At 48.3% G+C, this 14,140-nt stretch overlaps 1 protein-coding gene across 2 annotated transcripts in view; it reads right to left on the reverse strand.

The window, feature by feature from the left end:
• Positions 1-14,140, reverse strand: part of BCL2 (BCL2 apoptosis regulator) — a 198,371-nt gene that overhangs the window by 85,676 nt on the left and 98,555 nt on the right. The window contains exon 2 of one of the 2 annotated variants that reach the window (XM_088833517.1): positions 1-10,584. This exon is cut by the window's left edge and continues 2,845 nt beyond it. The exons of the other annotated variant lie outside the window; for it this stretch is intronic. Within the exon in view, the coding sequence (XP_088689643.1) occupies positions 10,471-10,584 (114 nt within the window). The 3' untranslated portion in view covers positions 1-10,470. The remainder of the gene's footprint in view (positions 10,585-14,140) is intronic. 2 annotated transcript variants of the gene reach the window in all.

Here is a 14,140-nt window from a genome sequence, read left to right on the forward strand (position 1 = left end):
CACTGAAGGACTAAGTAAATATCCCCATCTGGTCTGGGGTGCGCCACCTGGCCCTTCGCCTGCCTGCTCTGTGATAGGTTTCAACCGGCTGATTCTGCTTTATTTGTACCAGTGGAGAGGCCACCTGTCCTGGACTAGACTCTCGCATGAAACAAAGTGAACATTTATTTCCATACTGCCCATATGATTTTCTTTTAAACACAAAGCACTCCCTTCCACCTTGAGCAGATTTAAGAAATGCTGACTCTGAAGAACAGGTATAAACAAGGCAATCTTTTGTTTATGAAGACTGTTAATGACCCACTCGTAGAAGGACCCCTCCTGTCCCCGGCACTGGTGAATTAATCCATCCACACTCTTTAGCTTATTTCCCTGGCTGTTACGAGCTAAAGTGGAGAAAAAAAGGTTTTACAAGTGGGACGTGGTGGTGTGTTTGTGCTAAAAACAGGCAGCACACAATCCAGACACGGAAGCGGGAAAGAATTCCAGGTGCAGAGACCAGTCTAAGCACAAAGGGAGGACGGAGATGCGTGGCGGTGGCGGGCGGCGTGGAGGCGGCGCCGCGCAGGGCGTGGGTGGAGGACTTGCAGCCGCGGAGGCGGGAGAGGGGCGGTATTCTGCGGCCGAGCACGGCCGTCCAGCGGGGGAGGCCGGTCTCCCTCCGGGAGCCGGGCCCCAGGGAAGGTCTGAGCCGGAGCGGAAAGGTCGCAGGGTGCCCTGCAGCGCCGGGAGAAGGAGGGGCACACGGACAGCTGGCACCGCAGGGGCCCGACCCCAAGCCCCCGCCTCTCTGGCGGCCGCAGTCTGGAGGCACCGGGTCTCCTGGAATCTGGGTCCGTTCGGATCCCCCATCCCGCAGTCCTCAAGGGTCTAGCGTTTCCTTTTTCCCGGTACACTGTCACCCCGGTAAGAGGCGGCAGTCCCTTTGGGCAGGGCTGGGAGACAGGTGAAGAGTATAAATCTGGGGGGACTGCAGCAGGGGCCCTCCTCAAGGGGAACCAGCCTCCCCTTCATTCACGGGGCCCAAGTTTGAGAACTGATTGAGGGTCCATGGCGCTCCGTTCTTATGATTCAAGTCTGACTTCTGTTCACTAGCGCTGACTTAGGACCTCGACCTGTTCTGCTTGCGCAGATCGAGTGAGCCTTCAGGAGCCTGCCCACAGATGCCACGTCTGGAAACACGGTGAGGGCAGAGGTGAGGCGCAGGGCGGGCGCGGAAGCCGGCGGGAGGGCGGTCAAGGCCGCCGGACGCGGGGCCAGAGGCGGCGCTCGGGGCGTCTGGCGGAGGAGGAGACGCACGGGCCACGGTGGGGCCCGGGGCGCTGAGGGTGGGATGCAGACGGGCGCACTGCAGGCAGAGCCCAGGGGCTCGGGAAGCGCGCGCACAGGCAGGAACGTCAGGGGCGGAGATGTGACCGGAGAGGCGGACAGCACAAGGCCCACGGGCGCGGAGGGAGCGAGAGGGGAGCCACGGCGCTGGTCCACGGGCCGCCCGCGGCGACGGCGGGGAGAATGCGGCTTGTGCGATAGACGCAAGAAGGTCTAGTGTTTCAGGAGAGACGTTTCCTGGGGTTCCAACTGCGCCAGCAGAGGAAGCCAGCGTGGCTCTGGATGTCCTCAGAAACTGGTGAGTAAGTAAGACAGCTGTTTCACGAGCATGATGGAAACAGCAGACCCACCGGAGTGGTGGGAGGGGTAGTGGGGAGTGAGGTGGTGGAGTTAGAGGCGGACCATCTGCTTAAAACCCGTGGGGAGGAGACACGACGGTAGTCCAAAAGGAGCAGCAGAATTAAAGACCATTTTCCCCAGGATTTGGACATCCTAAGTACACTTGCGGACAGTGAAGGGGAGGTAAGGAAGATTCTGGAAGGTTCTGGAAGTTTCTGGAAGTCTGGGGAGCCCTGGCAGGGCCTGGACTATTGAACAGAGGACAGACATGAGTCTACAGGAGGTACTTCATGGAGCCCTCGGGGTTATGACCCCCTGGTGGTGAGGAAGGGGCTCAATGTGGACTCAGGCCCCAGAGAGAACAGTCTTTTATTCTTTCCAAAATAGTGAATGCAAAATTAGCATTGCATCTGTATTATCTTATCATTGGCTTCAAATTTCATTCCCGTGTTATGCTTTCCCAGTGTGTTTGGTTAAAACTTGCTTAGCTGGTAACATTCTCATCAGAAAGGAGCCTGCAGCCAGCAGTCTGCACCCGCAAACGTGTTTCCTTAGATGCATACTGCTCTTTTGTGAATGAGACACAAAGAAACTGAATTTCTAACTAATGCAAGATACTGGACTCACAGATAATATTTTATCTGGGTTTCAGTTCAGTCATATGTCTCAAAGCGAGCTTATCTCGCCCTTAAGCCTCCTGCTTCCCTCTGTTCATTTTTCCCCCTGCCATTCAGAGCGGGTGGCGGGTTCTCGTTTCTCGCCATTCATTTCTGCAGGGCTCCGCGGAATAAATCCGGTGGCTTCTTGCTGAGCCCGACTTTGAAGGCCGGGCCCCGCCTGTCACTCCCGGGCGCCCACCCGCTCTGTCCTCACTCGCAACCCCCGTGCTCTCTGACCCAGTTCCAAATTGCCAGTTCTTCGCTTTACTTCTCCCCACTTTGCCCCAAACATCAAGTCCCAGGCTCAGGCGCTTCTCTGTGCAGAAACCGCCTCTCGAGAGCGCCCTGTCCTGTTTGCTCTGCCCAGCCCTTCAGCTCTGGTCTTCTGCGCCCACAGCGGTCTCTGCAGGTGGTATCCTCTGGGTGCGTGCGTGCTCAGCCACTCAGTTGTGTCCGACTCTTTGCGGCCCCATGGACTGTCGCCCGCCAGGCTCCTCTCTCTATGGGATTCTCCAGATGAGAAGACTGGAATGGTTTGCCATTTCTTCCTCTAGGGGATCTTCCTGGTTCAGGGATGGAACCTGTGTCTCCTGCATTTGCAGGCAGATTCTTTACCACCATGCCACCTGGCCTTCTTTACTTCCAGTTTTAAGCTGACTGTATATTTTAAGTGGTCACCTTAATTCTTCACTAATGTTCTTTTTGGCGGAACACTGGAGCTCTGGCCATCCCTCATGGTCCACATCTTAGGGAGGATGGCCGGATTTTGGTCCTTTACTGTGTGCAGTGAAATCAGTAATTGACGAGAACGATGGTGCTGACAGGTGGAGCCTTCTCCCCTGAATGTAGGATGCCGCGGCGCACGGTGCTACTCTGGCTTGGCTACAGCTGCTGCCTCTCCCTGGTTTATGACACACCTGCCAACACAACAGAGCCATGGACGCAAAGGCGCTGACAGAGGCACCAGAGGGCTGCACTTACGTCGTGAAAACCAGAGGACAGACCAGCCTCAGTTCTCCTGTACCTACACAGGCTTTCATCAGAAACGTAACCAGCTTACTCTGGGGTGGGGCGGATTTTAATGACTATGATAGTAGAACGTTGCACTTCTACTTGCCCTCTATTGTTACAGGAAACTTCTAAGGAGCCCTAAAAATACTGAATGTAACAGTTTTGAAGATTATGAGCTTCCCCAAAGAAAAGGAGGAAAGGGAAGGAAGGCATGATGTTTTCAGCAGGCACAAGATTTAGGGGGTCCCATTTTAGAGATCAGAAAACCAAGGCCAGAGAGTGAGTCTCATAGTGACAAGTAGCCACAAGACACAACTGCGACCCAGGTACCTTTGGCCTAAATCCCAAGCCTTATCAAATATAGATCACTGTCTTTATAAGATGGATGGAAAAGTGTGGAAAGGAACTGCAAGAGAGGTGGGTGGGAGAGAAAGAACATGGAAAATTCAAGCTTGTTAACATCCATGTCCCATAGTTTACACATTGCTCCTGATTGGGACTAAGTGACCCAAATTCCCATACACAGTGAAAGGGAAAAGCAGGTAAACAGACTCATGCTGCCTGTATACGTTACTTTCCCTCCCAAACATAAAGGCTGGTTTCAGATTCTCACATAAAAACGCATGTAAAAACAGTGAAGCAGGCAAATCTCTTACTCTTGCAGCCGGTTATAGCGACTCGGGTGCTTTTCTTGGCAAATATTCAAATGTCACACGCCAGCATCACATGCTCAGTACTATTTCAGTCAATATGATTTGTGTCAGAGTCACCTGAACTGGGTGATTGTTTGATCTCGGTATCACCAGCAGGCCCTCACACAACAGCCCTCACTGCTAATAAACTCGCAAGAAAGACTTCAGTTTAGGAAACTAGCGTTTTCTTAGAAAAGGGAAAAAAAAAGCAGTTCTCAGTAAAAGATAAACCACAGAGCTACTGTGTTCAGTCAAGTTGTATGTATAAAACCACACACACACACACTCTCTCTCTCTCAAAATAAAATTTAGGCTCTGTCTAATCCACAAAGGTGAGTAAATACAGAATTAAGGCATTAGAACCAGAATCCTGCTCATGACTCCTGAACATTGAGACTGGAAAATGGCAGAACTGCCTTCCAGACTACCTCGTTTGTTCTCCATGCAATTCTAGTACCCATGATTATCGAGGTTGTTTTACTGGTGGGACACCAAGGGTCGACAGTCTTTCACACAGAACAGACTGGTCAGAGTTCTCTCAGAATCTATTTCTACCTCAGAGTACAAGGAAGCTTCAGGCCCTCGGGGATTCAAGGACCCAAAATGAGTTCAGATTGAAAAAATGAAAGGTGAGGGGGCTGGGGGAAAGCTTTCTGTCAGGTGGACAGCCATCAGCAGAAAAATCAGGGGTGAAAACTGCTGAGACAGGTCAGCGACCATGAGGCTGCACCCAAAGGGACGTGGGAGGCAGGGCGTGTTGCATAGCCTGCAGACCCGCGTCCCTCTGGGGGAGGCGAGGACACGGGCGAGCTGGAAGGGAGAGGGACGGAGGGGGAGGAGGGGAGAAGCAAGGGCAGCGGCGGGCTCAGGGCCCGGCCTCCAGGCGAGAGTGGACCGCGCCAGGGTGCCCAGGCGGTGGGGGAGACAGGGAATGGAGCCGGGCCCCAGCTCGGAGGAGAGGAGGCACAGCCACAGCCCGGCTCGGGAAACGGGCTGTGGGATCCGGCCCACCCTCCTGCCAGCAGACTTAACACCACGGGGACAGTCGTTTTCAAAGCCCTGGAAATGTAAACTGTGTCGTGGGAACACTCACAGATCCCATGTTGCCATTCATCCACGTGCGTATTTTGAACATAGAGGTTCAGAAATTGTGTGTGATACACTGCACCTTTTGAGTTCTGCCAAAAATTATAAAGAAAAAAAACTAAAGCCAAGAGGGAAATTTTCAGCTGCCATGCTAACCAACTGTTGCCTGCTTTAAAAAAAAAAATCCTAAGCATATGACTTTGAAGATGGATAAAAAGTGCAAGGACTCTTTAGAGGCTGGAAAGAGCAAAGAAGTGCATTCTCCTCAGCCCTCCTTACTTCATTTGAACCCAGTGAGATCTACGTTGTATATCTGACCTCGGGAATGTAAGGTAATAAAGTTGTGTTGTTTAAAGCCAAAAAAAAAAAAAATAGATCGTAAGCATAAAATAACACCTTAAGCGATAAGATTCATTTTTACAAATTTTTCTTCACCAGAACCCAATTTGAGAAAACCATAATCTCTTCTGAATGAATTCTCTTATATATGTTACTGTGATGGTCTTGTTATGGCTCCATGTTAGTCCTGAAGTTTGGGACTTCAAAGGGACCCCCATCTCCTTACCCCTGCAATTTAGCAGCACAGCTTCTCTGGGTTGACAGTGCCACAGCCACAAGCAAGGACACACAAAAAAGTTACTTCATACTCTGCTGGTAAAAACAGAAATTGCTATACAATTGAGAAAGCAATCTGGAAATACTTATCCAAAATAAAAAATACCATCATTGATGAAGTCATCCCCTGTCCCTGTGGTTACAGCACTGTTTGGAACAGAATCATTCAATAGGTTATATGGTCAACCAAGGAATAGTGTGCAGTCGTGAAGAGGAAGAATGCAAGGATCTCCACACGGTATCATGGTAAAGTGAGCAACAAAAAACAAGATGCAGAGAGGAACACGTGAGTTATGAAGCAGGGACAGGAATCACGTTTGCGTCATATCCAGATGTTTAATATAATCACGTGTGTTAGAGGAGTGAAGTACAGAAGCGTAACACACACGGCTGGTAACACTGGCCACAGGGGGCGAAGGACTCGGGTGGAGGGGAGGAAGGAAGTGGCGGGAAGATGAGTGAAAACGGAAGAAGGGAGCAGCCGGAACGCCACACGGATGCCACGGGCTCCAGGCCATCGTGCGCACTCAGGCACGCACCTGTGAACAGAAGACGCATGGCAGTGGCTCTTATTTCAGGCTGTTGAGACATTTTTCAATGTAATTTTTTACTTTGCTCCTTATATATATATTTTAAAACATACAGCCTCTGGGATTGTTTACAGAATCAGAAACAAAAGCATTGAAAGGTAAATATGAAAAGTCCTGCGCACAGCAGTGCAGGTCCCCAGAGAGGAAGCAACTGGAGAGGAGGTTGCAACGCCAGGGCTGGGGTCGGACCGGGAAGGGCCTCTGTCAGGAAAGGCGGAACAGCTTCTCAGCTGTGGATCAACATAGTAACCACAGCCTGTTGTTTTGGTAGATTATAAGTGACTTTTTTTCTTCCTGTTGCTTTTCTTTACCTTCCAGATTTTCTGCAAAAACCATATCTTGCTTTTGCAGTCAGAACTAAATATACATATATATAAAATTTTAAAAATTATGCCATGAACCTTTTTAAGTGGGTGGGGGCAGTAATCAAAGTGACATTTGAGGATATTATGCAGCGACCCCTGAGACAGACATTAAAAGTCACTTATGGGACTTTCCTGGTGGCGCAGTGGATAAGAATCTGCCTGCCAGTGCGGGCAGGGCTTCGATCCCTGGTCCGGGAAGATTCCACACGCCCGGGAGCAACTCAGCCCGTGCGCCAGAAGCACGGAGGCCCACGCCTGAGCCTGTGCTCCCGTGAGAAGCCCACACCACAGAGGGCGGCCCCAGCTCGCCGCCACTAGAGAACGCCCTCCCAGGGCAATGAGGGCCAGCGGAGCCAAAAACAAATGCAGTTATTCTAAAAAGCCATTTATGAAGGAATAGTGTCAGTGAGAATTGATAATGGCCCCCAATTAAGAAGTGGTGGAAATGGAAAGGAACACAGTGGCCTTGAAGGTTTTCTAAATAAAAAAGATGAGTAAGCCAAACAGTGATGAAGAAGAATTGCTTAGTCTCAACTGTTGTTATTTAGTCATTAAGTCATGTCCGACTCTTCAGCAACCCCCAAGGACTGTAGGCTACCAGGCTTCTCTATCTATGGAATTTTCTGGGCAAGAATATTGCAGTGGGTTGCCACTTCCTTCTCCAGGGTATTTTCCTAACTCAGCGACTGAACTGGTAGCTCCTGCATTGGCAGGTGGATTCTTTACCGCAGAACCACCAGGGAAGACGCTAAGTTCTCAGGAGCCCTTTGTAAAGTTTATATGGATGCCCACAAAACACAGCCAGATGTCAGTCGGTTGATTTAAACCAAAATTAGAACCGTAACTGTTGTAGAGACCAGTGCATTTAACAATATCACGTCCCTAAATGTAGCCAATCTTGGAAGCTGTGTCAAGGAAAAATACAATACCCAAGGGAAAGACCAAAGTGCTAGAACCCATAGAAGATCAATTCTGTTGATAAGAAGATGTAAAAAGCTTTCCTCCACCCCTAAAAAAGACAAGTCACTGACAAGCACTGCATCAAAAAATCACTGGGATTTTGTAGATCAAATAAAAATTTTAATATTCCCAGGGAACTTCTGGCTTGCATTCATTTTAGGCCATAGCCAACGTAAAGTTTCTGATCAATGTTCAGTTCAGTTCAGTCGCTCAGTCATGTCTGACTCTCTGCAACCCCATGAATCACAACATGCCAGGCCTCCCTGTCTATCACCAACTCCCAGAGTTCACTCAAACTCATGTCCACAGAGTCGGTGATGCCATCCAGCCATCTCATTCTCTGTTTTCCCCTTCTCCTCCCGCCCCCAACCTCTCCCAGCATCAGAGTCTTTTCCAGTGAGTCAACTCGTCACATGAGGTGGCCAAAGTATTGGAGTTTCAGCTTTAGCATCAGTCCTTCCAATGAACACCCAGGATTGATCTCCTTTAGAATGGACTGGTTGGATCTCCTTGCAGTCCAAGGGACTCTCAAGAGTCTTCTCCAGCACCACAGTTCAAAAGCATCAATTCTTCGGCGCTCAGCTTTCTTCACAGTCCACCTCTCACATCCATACATGACCACAGGAAAAACCATAGCCTTGACTAGACAGACCTTGGTTGGCAAAGTAATGTCTCTGCTTTTTAATATGCTATCTAGGCTGGTCATAACTTTCCTTCCAAGGAGTAAGCGTCTTTTAATTTCATGGCTGCAATCAGCATCCGCAGTGATTTTGGAGCCCAAAAAAATAAAGTCTGACACTGTTTCCACTGTTTCCCCATCTATTTCCCATGAAGTGATGGGACCAGATGCCATGATCTTTGTTTTCTGAATGTTGAGCTTCAAGCCAATCTTTTCACTCTCCTCTTTCACTTTCATCAAGAGGCTTTTGAGTTCCTCTTCACTTTCTGCCATAAGGGTGTCGTCATCTGCATATCTGAGGTTATTGATATTTCTCCCAGCAATCTTGATTCCAGCTTGTGCTTCTTCCAGCCCAGCGTTCCTCATGATGTACTCTGCATATAAGTTAAATAAACAGGGTGACAATATACAACCTTGACGTACTCCTTTTCCTATTTGGAACCAGTCTGTTGTTCCATGTACAGTTCTGACTGTTGCTTCCTGACCTGCATACAGGTTTCTCAAGAGGCAGGTCAGGTGGTCTGGGATTCCCATCTCTTTCAGAATTTTCCACAGTTTCTTGTGATCCACACAGTCAAAGGCTTTGGCATAGTCAATGAAGCAGAAATAGATGTTTTCCTGGAACTCTCTTGCTTTCTCCATGATCCAGCGGATGTTGGCAATTTGATCTCTGGTGCCTCTGCCTTTTCTAAAACCTGCTTGAACATCTGGGAGTTCACGGTTCACATATTGCTGAAGCCTGGCTTGGAGAATTTTGAGCATGACTTTACTAGCGTGAGAGATAAGTGCAACTGTGCGGTAGTTTGAGCATTCTTTGGCATTGCCTTTCTTTGGGATCGGAATGAAGACTGACCTTTAGTCCTGTGGCCACTGCTGAGTTTTCCAAATTTGCTGGCATATTGAGTGCAGCACTTTCACAGCATCGTCTTTCAAGATTTGAAATAGCTCAACTGGAATTCCATCACCTCCACTAGCTTTGTTTGTAGTGATGCTTTCTAAGGCCCACTTGACTTCACATTCCAGGATGTCTGGCTCTAGGTCAGTGATCACGTTATCGTGACTATCTTGGTTGTGAAGATGTTTTTTGTACAGTTCTTCTGTGTATTCTTGCTACCTCTTCTTAATATCTTCTGCTTCTGTTAGGTCCATACCATTTCTGTCCTTTATCAAGCCCATCTTTGCATGAAATCTTCCCTTGGAATCTCTGATTTTCTCGAAGAGATCTGTTGTTTTTCCTATTCTGTTGTTTTCCTCTATTTCTTTGCATTGATTGCTGAAGAAGGCTTTCTTATCTCTCCTTGCTATTCTTTGGAACTCTGCATTCAGATACTTATATCTTTCCTTTCCTCCTTTGCTTTTCGCTTCTCTTCTTTTCACAGCTATTTGTAAGGCCTCCTCAGACAGCCATTTCGCTCTTCTGCATTTCTTTTCCGTGGGGATGGTCTTGGTCCCTGTCTCCTGTACAATGTCACGAACCTCAGTCCAGAGTTCATCAGGCACTCTATCAGATTTATTCCCTTAAATCTATTTCTCACTTCCACTGTATAATCATAAGGGATTTGATTTAGGTCATATCTGAATGGTCTAGTGGTTTTCCCAACTTTCTTCAATTTAAGTCTGAATTTGGCAATAAGGAGTTCATGATTTAAGCCACAGTCAGCTCCTGGTCTTGTTTTTGCTAACTGTATACAGCTTCTCCATCTTTGGCTGCAAAGAATATAATCAATCTGATTTCGGTATTGACCATCCGGTGATGTCCATGTGTAGAGTCTTCTCTTGTGTTGTTGGAAGAGGGTGTTTGCTATGACCAGTGCATTCTCTTGGCAAAACTCTATTAGCCTTTGCCCTGCTTCATTCCGTGCTCCACAGCCAAATTTGCCTGTTACTCCAGGTGTTTCTTGACTTCCTACTTTTGCATTCCAGTCCCCTATAATGAAAAGGACATCTTTTTTGGGTGTTAGTTCTAAAAGGTCTGATTGATATTGGGAGAAATTAATTTTAAGTTTTCTATCCAGTTGTGGTTCGCCTGTTTCTAAAAGCTGGCACGTTCTGAGAACCCCCTTTCATTCGAAGTGTTCAAGAAGGTGATGGCACACAGCTTCCAAAGACCTTCCATCTTCAAAATCCTCTGGTGCGAGAGGAGATTCATGCCAACTGCCAGACTTGACGCTTTCTCTCTCTCAGATGTTCCAAAAGAGGTAGTTTACTAAATAAGCCATGTTTATGCTTTCTGGCATTCCTGAAGCAGATGTAATATATCTGAAAGCAAACAATTTTAGTGATGTGAATTCATGCATTGCCATCTGAACACCATGTAATCACGAAACTAAAATGTTTACCCAATAATCAAAGACCGAGGCAAAGGAACCAAAAGGCATTTTGTGAGACAAAGCACTGGCCAGTATGTCCAGTAAAAGGATTTATGGAGAGTTAGCCTGAAACGGCTCATGAGGAAAAGTCACCGTGACTCGATCTCTAATCACACAAAAAGACTGCCCTGCTGTTATTCCAAATGGTCAGAAAAAAACCGGGCAGGAATCAGACTGGTTGTCACAGAGAATCGGGTTCTCCCAGCAGACTTCTCGGGTAAGCTCTCCAGAAGGTAAGCAGCATCCCGGCCCCAGAAGAGCCCCACCGCTCACGCACGACATTCCTCTACAAGCAAAACCACCTCTGATGGTAAAGCACACCCCTTCCACTCTTCACACGGGTGGTGCGTTCCCTTCCAGCTCCCTGCCTTCCAGGCAGCTGCCCCCTGGTCTCAGTGTGGCTCTTTATCACCTGCAGCCCTCTCTTCCTCCACGTCTGGCTAAAAGCCCACCTCTCCTTCCTCTAACACCAACCAACTTGGGGCTTTCATCGGAGCTGAGCCCTCTCCAGGTTTGCACACTCAGTTAACATAAAGTATTGGGGCTTCTCTGGTGGTCCAGTGGCTGAGACTCCACGCTCCAACGCAGGGGCCCAGGGCCCATCCCTGGTCAGGAACTAGATCCCACGGGCTTCAACGAAGAGTTCCCGTGCCACAAGGAAAGATCCCGCATGCTGCCAGTAAGACCAGGCACAGTCCAGTACGCACACACATAATTATTAAAAACACAAAAATATTCAAGTATTGGCAAGCTTCTTGATGGGACGAGCCCCAGGGCACAATTCCCACTGGATCTCCTAAAACCCTGAAAATCCCTGAGAGCAGAGTGGGAAGGAATTCCCTTCCTTCCTGTCCATCATCCCCTCCTTCTTTCAATCCAGGGTTTATCCAACATCTACTCCATGCAAAGCCCCATTCAAGGTTTCTTCACGTACCATTCACGTAACCCCCTCTCAGACCTCGTGAGAAATCATGGACTCTCTCCCAGCCCAGCTCTGCTCCTCTCCAGCTTTCTGTTTGGTTCTTCTCTCCTGCTCAACCCAACAACATGCAACCAACTGCCCGCTCTCTATCGCCTGTCCAGCTCCTCCTTTTTAATTCCTCCGCCTTGATATCCCTCCTAAACACCAAAGCCTCTTCATTACTGCAACCGGGTTATTATCCCCATGCATGAGCTGCTTGATATCACAGCAAGAATCCAACACTTCATGTGATTCCTGTCAACATAACACAACCCGACTTTCCTCGTTTGACAGTAAAGAACATCCTAATTATCACAGCTTATCTTCCAGGCGCACAGGACTTCTTCTGATCTCAGATGCCAAGCAACTGGACTCCTACAGGGTTTTGTTTGTGCATTTCCACTGTGTGAAATGGCCGTCACCCAGTTTTGTCCTAAAGTCCTTCTTTTCAAACCTAGCTAACATGCCGGCCAACTCCCCCAGATCCAAACTGATTGTTCTTCCTCCTGAACTTTCTTAGATTTAGCTGTTTACGACTCCAAGGCTGCTTCTAGATCATAAAATCCTGGAGGGAAGCGATTCTATCTGTTTTGTCTTTGCATTCCAACATCATGGCCACCACGGGAGGACTGCTTTGGCCCCAGCAGGCGTGGAGGTGCCAGCCCTGGCAAGTGAGTTTACTGGCCACCATTGCTTTCCAGGCGTCCCTAAGAACTTCAGGCTAACAGACATGTAGGACATGTCGGGTGTTCCCATGTGACTTTAGCTCGTTTGTGTTCCTACAGAGCACTCCGGCAGGAGATGTAGAAACAGGCCAGCGAGTAAGCCACGGAGTGGATAAGGTGTCTCTCTAAAGACCTGCCGTGCCTACTGGGCTTCCCCGCTGGCTCTGCAGTTAAGAATTGGGCTGCAATGCAGGAGACATGGGTTTGATCCCAGGGATGGGAAGATCCACTGGAGGAGGGCATAGCAACCCACTCCAGCACGCTTGCCTGAGAATCCCATGGACAGAGGAACCTGGCAGGCCCTAGTCCATGGGGTCACAAAAAAATCAGACACGACTCAGCAACTAAACAATAGCAACATACCGCTATATGAAGACACATTCAGTTGTGGAGATCAACAGGCATTCACAGACCTTCCCTCCATCACTGGATGTACTAGAGGTAAGAGCACAGGTTTCAAAAGCACCCAAGCAACAAGGCTCAGAGCTCTGAAAATCGGGGCTGTTCTTTTCTTACAGGATAGAGAGTGGGTTGATATGGAAAATAAAGGCATTTGTCTCTTAGTGGTAATAATCCTCAAACTCCTCACTTTCTTTAAGTTCAACTACAAGAAGCACTTAAGGTCAGGAAAGGAGCTGAGAAAACATGAATGCCTGGGAAGCCAAACCTGCTCTCACCTGCGGAGCTGTGCTGGTGGGTGAATGCTCTTGTAAGGGATAATGTTTTTTTTTTTATTGGAAGACTGGTCTTTTCATAGCAGCTGAGCAAAGTTTTCTGAAGTGCTCAAGGTGATCTCTGCCATAAGGTGACCACATGTCCCTGCTTGTAAGGAAGACTCCCAGTTGCCATCTGTGATCCCTGCAGAATTATTAACAGAACTGCCCCCTTCTCTCTCCTAACTGCCCCATCTGAATGATAAATTAGATGACTGCTCTGTCTATGAGTGCACTGTCAGAATACAGTGGCCCGACCATACAAGGTAAGACGGTTTGCTCTAAAACACCAGGGGGCTGATGCCAAGAGCAGGGCAGGATCCAGGCTTCCTGACACCAAACCCAGGTTCTGTCTCAGGGAACACATTTCCTTTAAGTTGTTTCCTCGTCAATTAATCACGAAAAACACTTTGGGAAACAGTGAAGATGCACAAGCGTGGTTTCTGCAAACCAGCACTCACCATTCGGTCGAGGAGACAAAGCACACTCACATTCAATAATTAAACAGGGTCAGACAGATTCATAATCTGGTGCCAATTATGTGGTTCAAATGACAATTTCAAAAGGAGTTAGAGGAAGAAAAAGCCCTCGATGGGCTGCGGACTTCAGGGAAGGTTTCTGGGAGATGATGGAACCTGAACTGGGTCTTCAAAGGGGAAATAAAGGAAGAAAGGAGAAAAGAAATTTTCCTTTAAAAAAAATGGCAGAGGAATGAACCACTTAGGTGATGCTATGAGCACTCTAACACTAGAGCCCAGAAGATTTAAAAACAAGACGAAACCAACGCTAGTTGTCTACGTGTCCTTCCCCAGACCTCCCTGTGGTTTAAGGCGCAGCGGGCATCAGCATGGGGTATCTTACAAGCAGACAAGCTCTGGCTGTGAGATGACGGTGTTCCTCCCTGTGATGTGGTGAGAAAAAAGTGGCCACTCTGAATTCTGTCCTCAGCTTTTTCACTAACTAGCCATGCGTCTGTGGGCAAGTGGTTTCATCAGCTCTGAGCCTCAATTCCCTTCAATAAAATGCTACAGTTGGATGAAGTGATCT

Source organism: Moschus berezovskii, chromosome 28 (assembly GCF_049115385.1).
Source record: "Moschus berezovskii isolate FMDL1 chromosome 28, NW_MosBer_1.0, whole genome shotgun sequence".
Taxonomy (NCBI): Eukaryota; Metazoa; Chordata; class Mammalia; order Artiodactyla; family Moschidae; genus Moschus; species Moschus berezovskii.